Here is a 20,894-nt window from a genome sequence, read left to right on the forward strand (position 1 = left end):
GATTTCTTCTTCGTCCTTTGATTTCGTACCACGTGATGCGTTCTGTCTAACTAATGAATGCACGCGAAAGTTATATGGTGGGTTACAACATGAATTAAAAGCTCATGTTCACATGTTTTCAAACAGCCCCCTTTTTCAATTTCCAGGGTATTTACATGTTTCCAAGCAGGCCCCCTTTGTCGATTTCCAGGGTATTTATATGTTTCCAAACAGGCCCCCTTTGTCAATTTCCATGTTTTTTACATGTTTCCAAACAGGCCCCCTTTGTCGATTTCCAGGGTATTTACATGTTTCCAAACAGGCCCCCTTTGTCAATTTCCATGTTTTTTACAAGTTTCCAAACAGGCCCCCTTTGTTAATTTCCATGGTTTTTACATGTTTCCAACCAGGCCCCCTTTGTCAATTTCCATGGTTTTTACATGTTTTCAAACAGGCCCCCTTTGTCAATTTCCATGGTTTTTACATGTTTCCGAACGGCGCCCCTTTGTCAATTTTCCATGTTCTTTACATGATTTAGTAAAGAAATTTACATGTTTTTTACAAAGAAAGAAACTGTAAAAGTGGTTAATACATTGGACTTGTTTTTTACATGTTCTTACAATTAGCGTTGTAATAAAGGACCATGTAAATCACTTTTTACAATACATTTACATGATCCGTTGAAGACTGTAAATTTCATGTAAATTTTGTTTTACAAAACTCCAACATGTAAATTTTAATTTACAAAGAATGTAAATAAGATTTACATTTTGTAAATTGTAATTTACATGTGCATGTAAATTTTCAACTTTTCCAGTGGGCTGTACAGTAAAAACCCGCGAGTAAGAACCTATTGTTTTTCAGATTAGCCTAAACAGGTTCTTACAAAAATGGTTATTAACACAAAGTTAGGCTAATAAGGTTCTTAAAAGGTTCTTAATTTCTGAGGAAAAATTTTCGTTTAATAGAGATTTTAGTGGTATTCGGCCTTTTTCTTAATAAGACTTCTAGGTTACGTATCTCCAAAGATGATCCATAATGTTGACTTATTATATTTTTCCCAAAAGTAAACATATTTAATCAATTTTAGAAAATAAGAACCTGTTTTCAAATTTTAGGCTAAAGAGGTTCTTATAAAAATGGTATCTAATTTTGCAAATTTTAGCCTAACAGGTTCTTAAATGTTAGGTTCCTACTCGTGGGGTTTTACTATATAAGACGAGGGCGACATCTTTTCTCAAAGATCATCAGTACCAGCACCTAATTAGTATTGCCATTATTCATGGTTGGATGCTAGTCCCTAATTGTAGGTATAACTTAATATATATCTCCCATTGTCTTTTTTCAAAATGCCCCAAACATTTTTCTGTGCCTGGTTATGCTTCTGGGTGGAGACAACTGAGGCACTGTGAACACTAAGTGAGGTATACTGCTGTTAGAGTTTAACTGGGTGTGAATTTATCCCCACAGCTCCTTTGCATAAGTGCCGTAACTCCAAGGACTGCCATTCTAAGGCGAAGTGTTTTTATGGGAAGTGCATCTGCCAAGGAGATACAACAGGAAATGGTCGCAACTGCAGAGGTGACTGTTGAAACTATTTGATTGACCATTTTTTGAATAAAATAACACTAACTCCCATACTAAATAAAATCCATAGAACGCTGTGATCTGTAGAAAACGTTGCTAAACTGAAAATCACCTCCATTCAGCCTAGTTTCTTGGAGTTCCTTGACGTTCTTCTTATGTCTGGACTCGCCTTGAGTGATAGAGGTGTCACAGTACTGCCCGGGCGAGTGGTGTCGCGTGGTTGTCGAGACAAGAAAGAAAAAACGCTGAACTATCAGTTTCTTCTGTTCAGAGGCCCTTGATATAATAAAGATTGTATTTACATGTTTTTGCGTCCTTTTAAATTTTCGGGGAATTATGAAGCGGAACATTTTCTATAGGCATTTCCAGCGATGCCACATGCCAGTTAACCACGAATATTCATTATCTCTAGAAGATTACTAATTTCGTGTTTTTAGAATAAGTCATTTTAGTAGTGCTAACAAAAGAAGATTATTTACAATGCAAGAACTCACCATTCCTACTCTTTGCTGCACCTTTACAGATTCTAAGCCTTGCTCTGCTGCTCAGTTAGTATCATGTGGAAGACACTCGACATGTCTTCTTGATCCTATTTTTCCTGAAGACCCCATCTGTAGATGCCACAAAGGTTTTAAAATGTCGAAGGATAACAAATGTTTAGGTACGTTTGTTGATTTTAGAGCTTGGAGATTACCTTATTACATGAAATTTTCGCAACACGTTAATTTCGCGATTTTGAGGTGCGCATATTTCGCGACATTTAAATTTCGCGATTTTGAGAAAATTTTGTAATTTGAATCACTTTAATTTCGCGTTTTCGAGTGACACAATTTACATTTCCTTGGCAATATAATTTTACACTTTTTTAGGCGGTGACGCCTATATGCTGTGGCCCGTGGACGGGCAATGTTACGATTACTCCAACCGAGTAGCACTGGGAACTAGGCACTTTGTTGTTTACTCAGTTTCGGTACGCCATCTTTGATTGTCATGAGTACTGAATCAACTTTAAGAGCATCCATCGGTAAAACGCGTTTGATTTCTAACGTACAGTTAAACAGAGTTTTGGGTTCAGGGGAGAATGATGTACTGGATAATTGTGAGCTCGCTTAAAGAACTTTTCTACCGTATACGTGTATTCGAAGTCGGCATACGTGATGGCAGACTAACTTGACTGATGTTGAATTTGACGAGTGAAGGCCGGTTAGTGTCATAACTTTTGAAACCTTTCCAAAAGGGAGACCGATGGCAGCAGTATCTTGATTAGATTGCAAAGGTGAGCTATCTGAAATCTTTGTTTGCTTTGACGTGCATTGTTGTCGATAGTTTTTTAGTTTAAGTTAATTTTTTTCTTTTCTTTTCCCTTCGCGACTCGCCATCTTCATTTTACTGCTTTTGATAATATTTATTCGGGTATTTATCTCAAGCCATTAAAAACAAAACAGTGACGGTATCCGTATTCCTATTTGTACGAGAAGCCAGAATTAAGAAAGAACTTCTACCCTATTGCTGATTTAGCTGATCTAAAATGTTTTGTTTGATAAGTTGCATAAATGCATGGAAGTGATTCTAGTAAGCGGTGTTGACTTCATTACATTTCAGACCATTTCAATACGGAAATGTCACACAATCTTCAGTATCGACTAGGTGTGGAAATCAATCCTGGGCCTTTCTGTTGCTAAATGACGAAGTTCATAATGATTTAATGTATTTATCTTATCATACTGTAGGTTTGTAATGTATTGGAGGTTCGTTTTGTAGTCAAGGCAAATAAAAATTAAAATGAATAAGAAAAATGCAATTTCTGGGATCATTGTAAAGCGTCATCGCCTGTGCATGCATGTATGCGTGCCGGTTATTTATATTTGAACTTGAATGAAATAAAAACGACTTCATTAATGAAAAAATAACGTCAAATTAACAAAATTAAAAAGCAAGGGTGGGAATTAATCTCGGCAATAGCTACAACGGAGCAGTTAATGTCTACAAGTAGGTTATGCTTGTACGTGCATTAGTAATTTTTCTTAAGTCAATTCACGACAACATCCATTTTCTTAATTGAAGGACCGAGAGCAAAAACAACACATCGAGTTTTGGCCAAATTGAACATTGTCACAAACAACTCCAAATGTCGCACGCAAGTTCGTTTACGTGTGCTCGACACTGCCCTGTATTTAATTTTGCTGGTCTTTCCTTCGTTTTCGAAAAATAACACATGCAAAAAGACAAGCTTTTTGCTGGCGGCATGTTAAGGAATTTTCTTTGACAAGCGATAAACAAAGGAACCCTTTTGTTCCTTAAAACAATGAAACCAGCAAACGTTTTAGGGATCAAACTTTAACTCAAACAACTCTAACCCTAAGGTTAGGGTTAAAGTTCCAAGTTAGGGTTTAAGCGCTTAACCCTAAGGCAAAAGCGAACACCGAGGCTCAGGGTTGGGGTAAGCATTTCAAGTTAGGGTTACAAAATCAAGTTAGGGTTAGCGTTTCAAGTTAGGGTTAAGATCCGAGTCGGCCTTAAACCTAAGATCGCGCTTTTCTTGCCGTAATCTTTCACTCCAGTTTCTTGCGGTTGTTTTGCTTGCGGTTAGCTGTTTTTTGTTGTTTGGGGCAACACTATTTTGATAAGTTTTCTCGATAAAGCGCCTGCACAACATTCAACTTCTGTGACACGCGCGCCGTTGATCCGATTTAAGGAACGCCAAGTAAATGGCATGGCGAGTGTGCTCAGCAAAATCATATCGCATGCACTTTTTGACCGATCCATACGTGCATATTTAATGAGGTAGCGAAAACAAATTTGCGATGGGAGGTAGCGCTCCGGGCACTCACAAATATCTTATAAGTCTAAAACCAGGTCATTTCTCGGCAACTTTGTCGTGGCAGCACCCAAGCGGACAATGCAAAACTCGCGTTGACAAAGTTCCCGGCAAGAAACTCTAGTTTTAGGCTTTTATTCTGTCAGGCTCAAAACCGCTCAAAACTACCTTGGTTTGTGCAACGTTGTTCTGGAGAGCTAAACAGCGCTGTTGTACAAAACAAAGGCAGAAACATCCCTCAGTTCTTCGAGCGATGCTGTAAACTTACGGGTATTCAGACTTAATGATGTCCTTCAACCACCTGGCAGCCGCACTTACGCTAAAACTAACCAAAGGCTTTGATTTTCAGGAACAAACGGCCATTTTTTTTTCTCTTTCCTCTCACATGACATCTATCACGTGGCATCGCGTCACAATGTGTTGTCCAGTCCTTTTCTTAAAGCGAATCCTCAACATGGCGGCTAGAAACTAAAAGCATGGCTCTGATCATAGTTAGTAGAGGGAGACTACTAACTATGCTCTGACACGTTTTGCAACCTCCCCGGACAGTTAAATAACGCTAGAAGGAAAGATTTACACGCGATGTATCGGAAAACTCATACGGCTGGCTGACTGTGGAGAACGTAAGCTTTGCAAAATGCCTTTGTTCTTTGCATACGTAATTTCTGAACAACGAAGCTAGATCCAGCGAATTTGAATATAGATCAATGTTTAGCACACGTATTAAACGAACTTGCGTGCGAAATTTGGAGTTGTTTGTGACAATGTTCAATTTGGCCAAAACTCGATGTGTTGTCTTTGCCTTCGGTCCTTCAGTTATTGACATAATGTGAGTCACTTAATTTTCGCGTCATGTTATGTTCGCGACACTTATTGTTCGCGTCACTTTAATTTCGCGATTTTTTTGGAATCGCGAAATTCGCGAGATTAAAGTGTCGCGAAAATTTCATGTAATAAGGTACTTGTATTCTCCTGTTGGACTGATGGTTTCTTAAGCCACGAAAAAAAAGAGATATCGTAATCGAAGAAATAGAACATCGGAGCGCTATTATAGATAGGTGAACCCAGGCATTCGCAGCTGGTATTGGTGTAAAGCGATATTCGTCCAATCGTATATATCGCCGCTTACGTCCTCCCTTAAGATTTTAACGAAAGATGCGAAAGAGCCGTGGGTACACTTTTAAAATGGATTATAAACGAAGTGAAGCAGTAATTTACTAATTTACATTTATATAAACGAATCGCAGTCTCATATTTTTTATGGTTGTTTGGTTTCCGTTGTGTTTTAGATGAAGATGAGTGCAAGAGTCGAAAGGCCAGAAGTGGAAAACGCTGTCGAAACACCATCGGCTCGTTTCACTGTGTACCTTGTCCACGAGGATATACTGAAGGCAAAAATGGACAGTGTCTAGGTCAGTTGGTAATGGAGTACCAGAAAAAGACCTTAACTGCAAAAATGATAACAATTGGTTTTATAAAAGTAAACACAATTTAGATGAGATGAACGTAACACAGAGTTAATGTCTTCAGCTCCAGGCCAGTTCCAATGTGTTTGTGGCGAGAACGAAGAATGTTTAAATGATGAATGTGTTTGCCAGGAAGGATATGAGATGGACGAATATGGAGACTGTGTCTGGCCAGATGATGATAAGATCACCAGCGATGCATCCCGATTAAATAAAGCCTTCTTTTAGCCTTAGGGTTATAACTAATCCGCCCAGATAGAAGGCTAATTAACTCATCACATGTACAGGTTACTATCAGTTGCAAATATCTATATGTTATCCTGGAAAAGATGTTTTTGGGTAAAGAAATCAATGCCGGAGAAAATGTGTCTTGCCGGCCAAGAACACAAAACGAGAACCTCGAGCGGGACTCAAATAAACCCTCTTGGTCTGGGGCTAGCGCACTAACCGCGCTCTTATTAAACCAATTAACTAAATTGCAAAACCATATTAAGAATACAACACGGTTAGAAGTTGATTTTTTACAGCCGGCGATCACGATAAGATCGCTAGTCTGAGTTGTATTGATTATCTTGTCGTGTAATTTGTTGTACGCCCACTAAATCCCCACCCCACCCCCAGAGTGCGAATGCACCTTAATCCCAAGTGCAGTTTGTCAAAATGCCTTTATCGTAAATTTTCACAGTCCCCTTTTTTCCTGTAAAGGTCGTAGAGGTCGATCGTTGAGTCATACGGGCCGCCATCTTGGTTCATGAACGCGAGCGAAACAGCCCTACCCACAACTACCCACGGGGTTTTTGCACTCTCCCCAGTTTTCACTCGTGTTCGCGAACCAAGATGGCGGCCCGTCGGACTCAACGGTCTCTACGACTTCACGAAAAAAAGGGGACTGTGAACAGTCTTCCTTCGTCGACACGGGCTGTGTTTACATAACTATGATGTATTTTGTTAACAGAATTTTTATCAGCTGACAAAGCCAACTCGGTTCAGGCCTTCTCTTGTGTGCTCTTCGCATTGGGATTGTTTGGATACCAAGTGGTCCAGGTCATCGCAGTTTAATATTCAACATAAATAGCTACAACAGCTGTAAGCTAGATATTTTTAACAGCGAAAAACCGATTTAAGACCAAGAAGAAGAAATGATCGAATGTTGGACGGTTTATACAGATTTTGTTTTTAAATGCACCTTGTTGAGCCGAATGCTTCATTAAATAAATTGTCAGTTGTAATGACTCGTGATGGTGTCTGATTAGTAGACATAACGAATACTACTTTTGAGGTGGTTGAACACAGGATACCAAACTCTGAAGTGGGGAAAGGGGAAGCCTCGAACCACAAGGCCCATACTGCCGGAGCTTATCCCGGTTTCCGTAGCATTAAGCGGCTAGTAATATTTCTACTCCCCCTGAATGGGATGCTAGTCCATCGCAGGGAACCCCCCAGCATTTTGTCGCCGGTACCCATTTATACACCTGGGTGGAGAGAGGCACTATGACAGTAAGAACACAAAACAGTGACCCCGACCAGGGCTCAAACCCGGACCGCTCGATCCGTGCTCCGGAGCACTAACAATTAGGCCACTGCGCCTCCCTCAACTCTGAAGTACCTTTGCGGTTTAATTTGCATTCACCGCTGCGAGACTTCGATGGCGTCCTTTTTGTGAAGTCTGGGGCTAGGGTTTTGCTTACGTGATGCAATGTTTTTCGAATTCTTCGCAGGCTAAGGTTTAATGTTGTAATGAAAATTGCTCATTGTATTCCTGAATCACATTCAAATAGCCTGAAAACAACACAAACCCAGAAATTAAATAGAGTAAGACACAAACATATTTGCAAAGCAAAGCAAAGCGAGTTTATTGGACAACCATGAACAGAAGTTAATATGTGTGAACAGATAGTGTTAGATCTCAGTTTACAGTGCAAAATATAGAAATCGTTTATGAAACAAACAGAAACTTGTATGCCACATACAATTCTTGTCTTGAAGATGTTCTCTTAAATATATAGAAGCATTCTTTTTAATATAATGTAAATCAATATTCCAGTTAAATGTAGGAGGTATACAAACAGTTATGAAATTAATAAGGGCAAAAACGCGTGGTGGTCAAAATACAAGTGAAGTGTACAAAGCGTTGGTGTTCAGATAAAAAAAAAAATAACTTATGACAGTGTAATAATTGAAAAGGTTTAGTTTTTGGAGTCCTGCTAAAATATACTCAGATATTTTTATGGTATAGAGTCCTCAAATTCTGACAAGTTTTCCAGATACTGTTCCAAAAAAAAACAAAAGTTTAAGTAAGCAACAGCAAAGCAAGCAGCAGGCGCGGTTCCATTTATGCTGTGAAGGCCAGGCGCCCAAGCATTCCAAGAATGAGAGCGCCAAGGTAACTGCTGACATGTATCGAGTCACCGGAACCAGCTAAATAATCTAAAAATAAAATAAAAAAGAAAAGAGAAATGATGAAACAATTTAGATATACCTCACAATATTAAGAATTAACCCGCTATCTCTAACTGCGTAATTCTAGAGTTTGTAAACATGGGTCGCGGACGAGAACTCACATTTTTCGAATTCTCCTAGTTGCCGAGTGTGCTCATCAAGACTTGCCGCTGACATTTCAAATTACTGTCTGCCCGATCATGCTTAGAAATGAATGGATATTTGAATGATTCTGACACAGAACCGACCCTGTAAGCGAACTTTGTGAAGTACTTTACATAAAAACATGTCATGATAATGTTTTCTTTTCCCATGCAGATGGTAACCCGTTCTTCACGAGCACGCATGCGTTCATAACCTTAACATAATTTTCGATTTCGCAGTGAAATGTAAGAATTTTTGTACCCGGAATGTATGCAGTGTGGGAATAAGACTTCTTTCATATAAGAACCTAAAGACAAAAATCAGTTATTTGTAATTCCTCGAATGACGGCCATTTGCAGAATAGACCCTTTATTAGAAAGTATTGTATTGTATTGTATTGTAATGATAAAGGTTTTGTGCTAAACTGGATTTAAAAGAACATTTAAAGTAGATATGCCAAATTAAAGGCTGCTCGTTTTTACTTTCTCACTCGTATTTTTAACATGGTACTCACTTTTGTGCACATGATGACAGTGTCCCCGTTTATCCTTCTTGTATCCTTTTTTGCAGACACATTTTCCTTGAATGCATTTTGCGTTTTTCTTGCAGTTACATTCATCTAAGAAAAAAGTTAATTGTATAACTCACTTTGACAAATGTTGGTAGCCCACATCCTAATTGGCTATGTTATCACTTATGGGAATAGGCCATTTCCGAGTTACCCCTTGCCTCCGTTTACTACGTGCGAAACCATTCAAATGGAAATGAGTTTTACCTACAGGTCCATTTTCAGTCAAATGAAACTCCTTTTCATTTGGATGGTTTCGCACGTAGACTCGTTTTGAAAGAGAGGCAAAGGTTAACTCGAAAATGGCTTATCATGATCTGGGAGAACACAATAAACTACTATTGCGGAACGGAAGGCAATTTTTGTTAATTTATTACTTAAACCAAAGGTGATTTTGTAACCCTCATTATAAGAATATCTGGCGTGCCCAACAACAACATAATTCAAACAGGGGTATCTATAATTATATCACTAAAGCAAGGCGCAAAATTAACTTACTCAAACTTTTTTACCGAATCACCCTCACAGACAATACAAAAGGCGACCTTATAGACTGCCGAAGATCGTAAAATCTTTAGTTCTCAACAAAAACAAAACAATTTCAAGGAAAGATCGGTCGATTATTTCATCAAAAGCTTACCCATTTTCACGCATGCGTCGCCCTTCTTCACATATCCTGTGTCACATTCACAAGAATACTTCCCCTGTCCGTTTATACATATTTGATCATCACGGCATGCATCCGCAATGTCAGAACATTCGTCCACATCTGAAATGAAAATTGGTCATATATACATCTAATTATTCGATGGTTTAACATATAATACGCGCGGATATTTTGCGAGTTTCGTAGTGCGTAATACGAGCAATGAGCGAAATATCCACTCTTATTGTATGGCCGGGGAGGGTGAGGGGGGCGGGGCGCGAGGAGTGGAGTAAAAGCCAGCGAGGGGCAAAAACAACATAAAAGCCAACAAATTAACTATCTCAAAACTGAAAGAAAATATAAGCACGCGAGAGCGACGAAGAGAGCACAGAGAGCGGAGCGAGTTACCTCCAGTGTTTTTGATTATACTTTTTGATAGGCTAAAGGCCATATAATAAATAACTTATTCTCGCTGCACGGAACTCAGACCCGACCTTGAATTGACCTCGCTGTCGCTCGGTCAATACATCAAGGCCGGTGAGATTCCGTAATGCCTACTCGGTTAATAAGTAGTATGTATTGTATGTTAAACCATTCAATAAGGGATTTATTATTACACTATGTTTTCCACTTAGTTTGGTTCCGTATTCTGTAAGTTTGTCCGTCCGTGTTTTTTTGTTCAACAGTGTATAAACGTGGCACATTTTGCGCGTTTTTTCTGCCTAATATGGCAATATGGCGCAATAGTGCAATAATAAATCTCGATGTAATTATTTACAAAACTTGAGCTTTGTTCTACAAAAGGCCAGTTTACATGAGCAATTTTTATGTGACAATATTTATTTGCTCCTGTAGTCGAAAATAATTTGCCAATTTTAATATGACAAATGTATTTGCTAAGAAGCTAGCGTGTTAGCTTTTATGGACTCTTTATGTGACAAATGAAAGTTGTCACATACGGAAAATTGCTCGTGTATACGACTCGTCACATAAAATGTGGCAAATTCAGTCTGCGACAGCATATGTACTCCCTATTCTACCAATCTCTTAATGGGCACTGCGCGCACGTGTTTCTGTGCGTATCTCTGCGGTCCAAGGTCATTACTGGCCACTTAACATTGAACATCTGACAAATAATTGTTGTGTCATCTACACGATCAAATATATTTGTCACATAAAAATTTCAGTCCTTCATGTGTAAACCCGGATTAAGGTCATTGCTCCAAAATAGAACTGAACAAAGATTTTCAACCAAACATTGCCTACTTGTTGATAACCTCAAAGGAGCTTGCATTTTGAAATAAAAGAGTGGGGTCCCCTTATTCGTTTAGGAGCACGAGGACCTTGTATATGCCACATTATTCCTTAGTAGCTAGTTCCCTTACGAGTATCGGCAGAGTATACATTTCCAGTGATAATTTATTTTTCAAACATAGGAATTGAACTATTTTCGTTTCACAGAAAGAACTCGAACGCTACACCTAAAATATGAGAAAAAACTGACACCATACTCGTTTACGAGAAAGAGACGATTTATTATTCTCGCAGACTAAGCCGCCATTTTGTTTATGTGTGCGCGCAAATAACGCGTAAAATTCTGCGCAGAAGCTTAAGCTGAAAGCAGATATCAGAGTTTACTTACCCTCGCAGATATCATTGTCACCCATTCGGTATCCACTATTGCATTCGCACTTGTAGCTACCCTCCGAGTTTTTACAGACAGAGTTCTCTGGACAAATTCCGACATCACTGCATTCATCAATATCTGCGAGAAGAGACAATAACGGCTAAATGGAAACCTACTTTTAAAAAAAACTTTCATTAAATTGTTGGAAATACTAGCTACACTGAAAATTTGTTAAAAAACTGATTCGAAAAGCATCAAGTTTAGGGAATTTTGGCGTTACAACAATTTAATAGGACATATTTTTCCTTTAAACAATTTTTAGGAAAAAGCTTAAAGTTGATAAAGAGGAAGAAGGAAAGCCTTGTTAAAAATGACAGCAATAGAGTGAGACAGTTTGTTGTGTCATCATAAGGGGCAAAACTACAAGAGAAATTGTTTTTTGGGAATGGATGTAGATCACCATCGCTTGGTTTTGATTATCTATTTTGGCTTTACAGTGATTCTAAATTATTCACTTCCATTCGCCAGCTACTTAATAACTTATTTCGTTTCGCTCGTTAAAGTTTTTTAGAGTATGTTTTCTTTCTTTGCATGAAATATTTTACTCTGAGGCATTTTGTTCATTCTAACTCAAATTGACTCTCATTAACTTTGGGAATAACGAGTTATTCACTTTGACCAAGACCTGAGTTATTTACAAGGTAACAAATTTATTCACTTGAACTGTAAACTATTCCTTCTCATGCTAATGGAATAATGATTGTACATTAATCACTCAGGCCTTACCTTGGCATGTAGCGGTGTTTGTTCCTTCTGCAGGGACGCAAGTTGTACCAGGGGAGCACCAGACACCTTGTTTGGTACACTCAGTTTTTTCTGAAGAAATTAAGTGCTTCTGTTAGATAATAAATGTACAGTAAACTCTCGTTATTTATACCATGCCATAGAAAATACAGCCAATCAGAATACAGGAAAGCCGTTGTATATTCGACGGTATTCAACCCAACCTTCCCATCGTGCTCTGCGATCTTATTCTAGATGAAATATAGTAAGCGTATTTTCTATGGCATGGTATAAAATAGTTACACAACACTTTCTCGTGGTATACTATGGAATATCCCACTTGTCACTTGTATTTTCTTCGTATACACACTCGCCTAAAGGCTCGTGTGTATACCGAGAAAATGCAAGTGACTCGTGGGATATTTCATAGTATACCAATCGAAAGGGTTGCATAACTAGTATGTATCAGTCAATTTCAAAATCGCCCATCCCCCCGGGCAAACTCCTGGGCATTTGACTTTTTCGAAAAATTTTGGTCAAATTCCCCGCTATGTTGGCAGTTTAGACGGTCAAATACCCCACCAGTTAGGCCTCCACAGAGCGTCAAATTCCCCACACTTTTTGGATTTTAAAGACAAAATGGTAAACTACAACAAAGCAAAGAAAACATCGATGTTTATTTTCTCACCGTTTAGCTTGAAATCGCTCTTTCTAGCTCTGCTAATACGTTATGAGAGGTTTCATAAAATACCTTATTGATATCACATTAAGAAAATTCTCTTCTGACAATAAATCCACACTAAGATGTTTTTCGATAAAGGCAAAAGGATACTGTAACAAAACCAGAGGTAGACTCGCGGAATAGCACGAGTACCGTGAACTTTCGTAGTCCTAGTGAATGAACGGACGACGAAATCCTTTAATTTGAGACCGCTGACTCTTGTTTCTTCGATGGTCAAATGCCCGGCCTGGCGGGCGAAGGTTTGCGTCAAATTCCCCGCTATACGGAGCTAACCTCGAGTCAAATGCCCGGGGTATGGGGGGGGGGGGGGATGGGCGGTTTTGAGAGTTCGTAAAAGCGGGGTGTGAGGAAAGAAAGTAAATAATGTAGATTATGACAAGCTTATCAACAGTGGTGAAACTAGTTCTAAGTCGTCATTGGAAATGGAGGATGTGGGCTTGATCTTTACTAAAGAGTCTGGAGGGAAAAGGCCAAGCTGAAGTTAAAAGGCAAAGTCGTTTGTACCGTTACTGAAGGAATTAATGCAAAAATAATCATTCCAGAAGTCTTTTGAAGTGTGTTTTGACAAATAACGAACACAACGGACTTCAATCGTACGTAATATGTTATACCAGAAGTTCATGGCCCGTTTTATCGAAAGTCACAACAATAAAAACTGTTCTGTTGGTACCACGAAAGTGTCTGTAATTCCGCAATAGCGAGTGTCCATAATAGCGGAGTGTCCGCAAGGCGAGAGTTGACTGTAATGGCGATGCTACTCCAGTATCGATCCAGTGCACCACGCTGTGCAGTGAATATTATATTTTTAGGCTAGGCTGCTAAGCCACGCCACTTTGTCATCCAGGGACCAGTGGATAGCACTATTCGCCGGATAAATCACTATCCAGTAGATAAAACCTACTTTGCTATGCACCAGATAGCGATTTTTCCGTTGGTTAGCGTCATCCCGTGATCCTTTGAACGACTGGGGCCAGGCCAGTAAACATGACGAATACCGTTGTAAGCCGAGCTTCTTGATTTATCTATGGAAATTATAATACAAGTACCACCTCCCCCTTCAGTATTTAGTTATTTACATACTTTCACAGTTTCCCTCGGGAGACTTTGCAAAACCCTCACGGCATCTGCACTCAGGTTTATCAGGAAGCAAAGGATCAACAACACAATAAAGGTCGTTACCACACTGGTGTTCTGCGGGGCACGCCAGGGAATCTGCAAAAAATGATGAGACTTTTAAGCAACAAATGCACGGCATGTCAAATGTGGAGAACGCTGTCGAGCTCGCTGTGCTGAGCTCGCGAGGTTAAAGTTAGCTGTGCGAAATGAGCGGGGGCGGGGGGGGGGGGGGTTGTTTTACCCAAAAAAGTTTTGTATGGGGAGGCTCCGCCCTGAGCTCTTACCCCTTACCCTTTTATATACCATTTTGCCAGAAATTGTACCCCTTTCGTATACCTTTTAACGAAAAAAGGTACCCCTTTCATATACCTGAAAGTCATGGTATAGTCTTAAAACATGACTTTTTCTTGTCATTTTCAAGTAGCGCTTAATAAATTGAAATAATACAGCCTTAAATTGCATCTGTTCGATAATAGTTTTACCCCATTAAAGGCCCTTTCAAAAACCTAAATGACAGATTTCTATACCCTTTCATATACCTAAACTTGTGAAATCCCTACCCTTTTATATACCTGAAGCCTGAAAAAGGTACCCCTTTCGGGCGGAGCCTCCCCGTATAGGCCATTATAGGGAGTACCCCCCCCCCCCCCGGGGGGGGGAAATGAGGAAGATGAGGTAGTATTTTGAGAAACAAATAGACTTCAATTCATTTTACTGTATAAAGCACTTTGACTGTTTTAAAATCATCAGTAAATAATATCTCTCGTATTTTGTCCTTTTGACAGGTTCTTTCATCATTTCTTTATGCCTCCACACACAGAACAAGAGCAACGTTTATTCATGTAACATAGAAGTTATGGTTCTACGGCTGAATAACTGATACGTTTCTGTTTGCAGGCTGATAGCCATGGTGATATTTACCTCTGCAGTATTTTCCATTTCCGATGGTGTTTCCTTGACAAATGCATTTTCCTCCTTCGCATTTTGCTCGAGAATCGCAGTCCTTGTTTGCTTGGCAAGTATGTAGAGGCGCTAAAAGAATCAAATGTTAATAGTATGAGGTGTTAAGAAATATTTCAGAGCCCACGGTCAGGGGCAGAGCGCCACAAGATCTGTGCTGCAAAACGCTCAAGAGCAAAATTCGTTCGAGTTATTCTATCTTTATTCAAGTCTTTTGTAGGGATGTTGTGAGATGTCTTGGTAAACTTTTCTGAACAACGCACGCTTAATGACTTGTTTATTTCCAATGTGAAGTGCACTTTTACTGGAAATGATACCAGTGCTATTAATGTCTGACGTATCAGTGTTTAGTTCATTGTGTAAAGCTGACCAAATGAACGACTGCAACAACGGATGCTTCTAAAGTTAATCCTCGTCTATATAACTCTTCTGATTCTTTAGTCAGCTGTGTTCTATAGTATAGGAAATCCGCGAATCTGGTTCGTTCTCTCGCTTTTTTCTATTTAATCAATAGAGTGTTTCTATCGAGGAACTATCGGCTGATAGTTGGCCCACGGAAATTTGATGATCTCAAAACAAATCTTCTGAGCCCGAGAAGCGAAGCTTCGAGGGATAATATGCTAATATGCTAGTTTAAACCAATCAGAATGAGAGAAAATTTAGTGGTGACCTATAATCACTGACAGAACATAATTGCGCCACTTTGCTCTTTAAAAAGACAATTTTTCTTGATTTTGGCTTCAAAGTGCATAATCCTGCAATCCTTTTAAAATAGACTACTCGCCACCGTTTCCTATTCGCTCATAGAAAACACGGACACGTAGTCTAATTGTTAAATATAATGTTCTCACCAGGCTCGCATGATGTCTCGCCCATTATTAGCTCGTCCGGACACGTGCACTTGTCTTCCTTGCATATGGAATAGGTCTTCGAGCAATGCTCTTTGCCCAAGCACTCTATAAAAGAATCATTGTCAATAGAAGTCAGTTCTTTTAGTTAAATTTTAAGCATTTTTTCGCTAACAGTAAGGGGCTTACTAGGCATGGGATGGGGAGGTAGACAAAGTGCATGTCTGTCCAAAAGCTAACCCCTTCTTTGTTTCTTTCTTTTGATGTAATTTCGTCCCCGCTCCTTTTGCCTTCCTATCACTTACTACGCATGATAAACAGGCTTGACACTTGTTGTACGAACACTTGCACTCTTCTCCGGAAATAGGTACGAACAGCGTCATGAGCTATTGACATCAGCATGCATTCTAACGCAGACCGGTTAAAGGGACCATGTCACGGATTTTAACAGATTTTTGAACAGCCCAAATTTATATTTGTGTCGTAGGAAGCCTAAAAATAATGGTTCATTTTTAGTAACAATAACTATTTAGGGGGTAAGAGCACTGAAACTGTTTAAAAGCGCGTTTGGCTGCGGATGGAGATGGATTGCAATTTAAAAACGTTTTCAAGTTGTTTCCGCGCGCCTTTAAAATAAATCAATATTTATTATAGCCAAAGTTTGATTTCTATCCCCAAATAAAGGTCACATCTTCCGTTAAATTTTCAAAGACAATGTTTTTCATGGGTCAAGTTTCCTACCACTTATTTCAGAACAGTTTAGACCAAAACATTGACAAAATCCCCGTGACATAGTCGCTTTAAGAGCATTTTTACTTTTTAACAAGAGCCTGCTGTATTATTACTCACCCGCACATGTTCCATTCACGTGATTTTGGTAAAATCCTGGCTTGCATTTGCAGACAGTATGTCTGTCCATTAAAGGATCCACCTTACAGTCAATAGAGTTACTTCCACACTTCTCCACTTCGCCCTTGTTACAGTCCCTAATTACCCCTGGTAAAAAAGAATTATTATTTGTTAGAGCAGGTAGGTAGGCGGGGGGGGGGGGGGGGGGGGGGAGGTAGGTAGGTAGGCAGGTAGGTAGGTAGCGTCGAGCCAAGTGGCCCATACAGCCGGGGCTCATCCCGGTTTCCGTAGCATTCGACGACTAGGAGTATTTCTACTCCCCCTGGATAGGATGTTAGTCCATCGTAGGCCAGCATTAAATTCGTCGATACCCATTTATACACCTGGGTGAAGAGAGGCATTGTGAGAGTAAAGTGTCTTCACCAAGAACATAACACAATGATCCCGGCCAGGGCTCGAACCCGGACCGCTCGATCCGGTGTCTAGCGCGCTAACAATTAGGCCACCGCCTCTCGTTAGAGGTGTTGAAGTATAGAGCTTTATTATTGGTTAAAAAATCTGTTACAAAGCGTTCAAGAACAAGGACAAATTTAACATTTGCATTAACGATATTGGTTTGGATTGGTTCAAGCGTTGAGAGCCAAAGTGATAGATACAGCGACCTAAATTAAGCAATCGTCTTCATCACCTGCAAAGGGTGAAGACTGTAAGTATCGCGGTCGAAATGTCGCGAACAACACCTCAAAGGAGGCTCCATCGAGTGACAAAGAAATAAACATTTAATTAATATCTAAATGTACCATCGTTTGAAAATGTTACCTTACACCCTGAGCTATGAACCCTTGCAGTGTCAGAAATACCAGTGTTAGTTGGATTTGGTACCGAGAGGCCTTGCCAGGGTAAATTCCGACAAGCGACACGGCCCAAAAAGTTGCGACAGCACATAAAATAAAATCGCGACAAACTACAACCCTTTTGAAACTGAACTTAAATTCCAACAAGGACAAGTAATTTTCCTTCAATTCAACTACCGACAGCGTCGGGAAGTGCGATAAAACAGCGACATTGGGCATTTTTTAATTTAGACAAGCGACAGGAAATCCCCCCCCCCCCCCCCCATGGCAGAGCCTCTACCGACGATGTACGTCCAATAACTACAAATAATGGAAAATAATTGAATACCTACGGTGGCCTATAGAGGACATGCCACCCACATTTTATTTTAATTTTATCGCGCGATAACTAAAAATTATCGCGCGATAAATAAAATCTATCGCGCGATAAATGAAAAGTTATCGCCCGATAAGTTAGAATTTATCGCGTCATAAAATGGACTGGGACAGCTTGCACAGGTCTGCACGTGATCCTGTATTGCACTATTGCTGCAGACGAGACGACAATGACTGCTACAGTAGAGGATTTTTTGAAATTTTTTAAAAAAATTCTAGTGAGCAGCACACAGCAACAGCTAGTTTTTGTCAACTTGCTTTATTTTCTCCGACCGGTTTCGTCTGATCATACAGACTTCATCAGGGAGTTTGAACAAGATACATAAAGGAACTTATTTTTTACCTATGCTATGTTTAATTAACGTTAAATCCGTGAGCCCCATAATTAAACATTGCACATTTGCAGGATTTTAGTCATATCCTGTACGCAAATCTGTAGGTGTTTTTTGCTGTTCACACCCTAGTTGGAACGTGATTTGTACTCTATAGCATAGGTATAAAATAAGTTCCTTTATGTATCTTGTTCAAACTCCCTGAAGAAGTCTGTATGATCAGACGAAACCGGTCGGAGAAAATAAAGCAAGTTGACAAGAACTAGCTGTTGCTGTGTGCTGCTCACTAGAATTTTTTAAAAAAATTTTAATTTTTTTTTAAATTTAAAATTATTTAAAAAATTGTTTAAAAAATTATTTAAAAAATTGTTTAAAAAATAGCCAATCCTGTTTCCACTACCCTCGAGTTCAGTTTCTATCGCGTTTACAATTTCCCTGGTCTTTTCTTCTACGAAGACCCTCACGCCTAAGCACTCGTCTAAGCTGGCGTAAGCTCATTTCAATTCCATGAAAACATAAAAGAAAAGCAAGAATCTCCGAGTAAGCCAGGCCAAGAGAAAAGTAGTGATTAATCAAATCATCCCTCTCGAGTGTATTATGCAAGCCATTGCCAATGTAAGTCGGTAATACGCCGCTGCATAAACGTACTATTCCTAAAAGTAAAAGGAATTCCAAAGCATGACGTGGCAACGTCATCTTGTTAGTGAATTGTGTGTAAATGAATAAACACCCTGCGTGACTAGTTTAATATCACGCCTAGTCAAGCGAAAATATATTTATCGCGCGATAAATAAAGAAAATATCCCGCAATAAATGAAAATTATCGCGCGATAATTATGAATTTATCGCGCGATAATTTTTAGTTATCGCGCGATAAAATTAAAATAAAATGTGGGTGGCATGTCCTCTATAAGCCACCGTAAATACCCCATTCTTTGTCCTTTTTTCTTGTCGACCACGGTTGTAATTCTACTTACTTCTGCAGTTTTTCCCGTTTCCGACGTATTTTCCTTGACAATGACATTTTCCTTCTTCGCATTTCGCCTCAGCATGGCAATCGTCGTCCGTATTGCATTTGTGTAAAGGTGCTGAAGAAAATCAAACATAAACATACATTAACGCTCTAAAAGACCAAGAACGAACAAGTAATTAAGGCATCATATTTAAAGTGACTATTACTTCTTATTAATAAATGTTCAAAGATAATGTTTATTTTGGGTTAAGTTGCCTACAACCAATTCCAGAACATTTTAGACCAAAAATCTGCAAAATCCCCGCGACATAGTCCCTTTAAGATGTCTGTAATGTTGCTGAGAGAAATATAATATACATGTACCAAAAAGGAACCTTTTAAATCAATGAATCCAACTTTTTTGGCTGAAGTGGAAAAAGTCGTACAACGCCGGGCCCCGAATAAACGCCGGGTCTCCAAGGTAGAGTGGTAAGTAGGTCTTTAAGGCGTTAATTTGAGGTGTAATATGCTTTAGGTATGATGGCAAGATACATTCATGTCACAAATAATGATTAAAAACTCTTGTTTAATAAACATTGTGCTCGAATAAACTGCACCATTCAAATAAACGCCGGATCCACGGAGCCAAGTTTTAAATAAACGCCGGGGGCGTTTAATTGAGAAAATACGGTATTTACTAAGTCGCGAAGGAGCGAGACAAATACTCCCCGCTTATTTTATAATTGTTTTAGTATATCCGCCCGATAATTGTTTTAGCTTATATCAAACCATTGAAACAGCCTGCCACCCCCCCCCCCCCCCCAACGTCTATGTTCTCACCAGGCTCGCATCCTCTCTTGCCCAGTACAAGTTCTTTTTTGCAGGTGCACTGTTTATTCTCGCACTTGGAATAGGCCGGGCAGTGTGAGGTTTTCCAGCAAGCTACAAAAGAACAAAAGAAAATGTAAGTAAAACTTTATTACTGTGAATCAAGGCGTATCTTTCTCTCGTATATATCTTTCTCCAGTTTCTTACTTTCTTCTCAGTTACAGTCGTCTTACGTCGCTTCTAGCCATGATGAGCAACTGTATTCGACATTATGCTAATAAGCTCGTTGCTACCTCGTCCCCAGGCGTTCTCCTCCTTTGTCGTGCACAGTTCGCTTGGCGTTGTGGGACTGACGTGCACGGTTCGCTTGGCGTTGTGGGCCTGATGCGGACGGGAAAAGGGACGCGCTCCGCGGCTCGTTATACCTAACCATCAACCCCCGCGCTCCCTATTTTCCCGCCTTACCGCCTCATCCGTCCGGCCGATCGGCGCCTGGATACGAGGCAGAGCTCGTTGACCAATCAGCACTTCTGGCCAGGAGCGCCGCCAGGAGCTTTTCGGTCTGTAAGCTGGAACCATTAAAATCAGCATGCATTGTAACACAGGGAATATTGAACACTAGTTCACTCACCTACACATTTTCCGCCATCCTTGTCTTTCACAAAGCCAACTTTGCATTCGCATTTGTGATCTTTAGGTAACAAAGGATCGATCATGCAAAATTCGTTACTGCCGCATTGCTTTGGACATGGCTTTGCCTCTGATAAAAAGACATAAATCTGTTAGATTGACAAGCCTCAAAATTTGTTAAGAGGCTGGCCGGTTCAACAGGTCAGAAACAAACAGTAATTGGAAATTGCAGTTACGAAGTGCGTCACTGGAAGGTGGTGTATGACGGTGTAAGTTTTTAAGGTATAAAAAAATAAATAAAAATAAGTATGTTTATAGTGGTCATGCACTTAGCTTTATATCTCAACGAGA

The 20,894-nt window shown here is 39.6% G+C and overlaps 3 protein-coding genes across 3 annotated transcripts in view; 1 reads left to right on the plus strand and 2 right to left on the minus strand.

Moving 5' to 3' along the window:
* The first annotated feature begins 1,454 nt into the window (after positions 1 to 1,454).
* On the plus strand, positions 1,455 to 7,079 carry LOC144657751 (thrombospondin-4-like). Its single transcript, XM_078518099.1, has 4 exons — positions 1,455 to 1,560; positions 2,090 to 2,227; positions 5,674 to 5,796; positions 5,915 to 7,079. The coding sequence occupies exons 2-4, from the start codon at positions 2,203 to 2,205 to the stop codon at positions 6,076 to 6,078; spliced, it is 312 nt and encodes a 103-aa protein (XP_078374225.1). The 5' UTR covers positions 1,455 to 1,560; positions 2,090 to 2,202; the 3' UTR covers positions 6,079 to 7,079.
* Positions 7,080 to 7,678: 599 nt separating this feature from the next.
* Positions 7,679 to 20,894, minus strand: part of LOC144657745 (uncharacterized) — a 39,409-nt gene continuing 26,193 nt past the window's right edge. Inside the window, exons 6-16 of the mRNA XM_078518091.1 lie at positions 19,926 to 20,027; positions 19,111 to 19,221; positions 16,573 to 16,719; positions 15,727 to 15,831; positions 14,837 to 14,947; positions 13,880 to 14,011; positions 12,061 to 12,150; positions 11,290 to 11,412; positions 9,642 to 9,770; positions 8,948 to 9,052; positions 7,679 to 8,277 (exon numbers count right to left, since the gene is read on the minus strand). Of these exons, the coding sequence (XP_078374217.1) occupies positions 8,183 to 8,277; positions 8,948 to 9,052; positions 9,642 to 9,770; positions 11,290 to 11,412; positions 12,061 to 12,150; positions 13,880 to 14,011; positions 14,837 to 14,947; positions 15,727 to 15,831; positions 16,573 to 16,719; positions 19,111 to 19,221; positions 19,926 to 20,027 (1,250 nt within the window). The 3' untranslated portion in view covers positions 7,679 to 8,182. The remainder of the gene's footprint in view (positions 8,278 to 8,947; positions 9,053 to 9,641; positions 9,771 to 11,289; positions 11,413 to 12,060; positions 12,151 to 13,879; positions 14,012 to 14,836; positions 14,948 to 15,726; positions 15,832 to 16,572; positions 16,720 to 19,110; positions 19,222 to 19,925; positions 20,028 to 20,894) is intronic.
* LOC144657748 (uncharacterized) overlaps positions 20,522 to 20,894 on the minus strand; it is a 9,473-nt gene continuing 9,100 nt past the window's right edge. Inside the window, exon 6 of the mRNA XM_078518097.1 lies at positions 20,522 to 20,673. Within this exon, the coding sequence (XP_078374223.1) occupies positions 20,537 to 20,673 (137 nt within the window). The 3' untranslated portion in view covers positions 20,522 to 20,536. The remainder of the gene's footprint in view (positions 20,674 to 20,894) is intronic.

Source organism: Oculina patagonica, chromosome 6 (genome assembly GCF_052425735.1).
Source record: "Oculina patagonica isolate OP01 chromosome 6, crgOcupat, whole genome shotgun sequence".
In the NCBI taxonomy this organism is placed as follows: domain Eukaryota; kingdom Metazoa; phylum Cnidaria; class Anthozoa; order Scleractinia; family Oculinidae; genus Oculina; species Oculina patagonica.

Coding starts and splice junctions, on each gene's coding strand:
- LOC144657751 (XM_078518099.1), top strand. CDS start 2,203: ATGTCGAAGGATAACAAATGTTTAG. Junction 2,228..5,673: donor GAAGGATAACAAATGTTTAG/GTACGTTTGTTG, acceptor GTTGTGTTTTAG/ATGAAGATGAGTGCAAGAGT. Junction 5,797..5,914: donor CAAAAATGGACAGTGTCTAG/GTCAGTTGGTAA, acceptor TAATGTCTTCAG/CTCCAGGCCAGTTCCAATGT.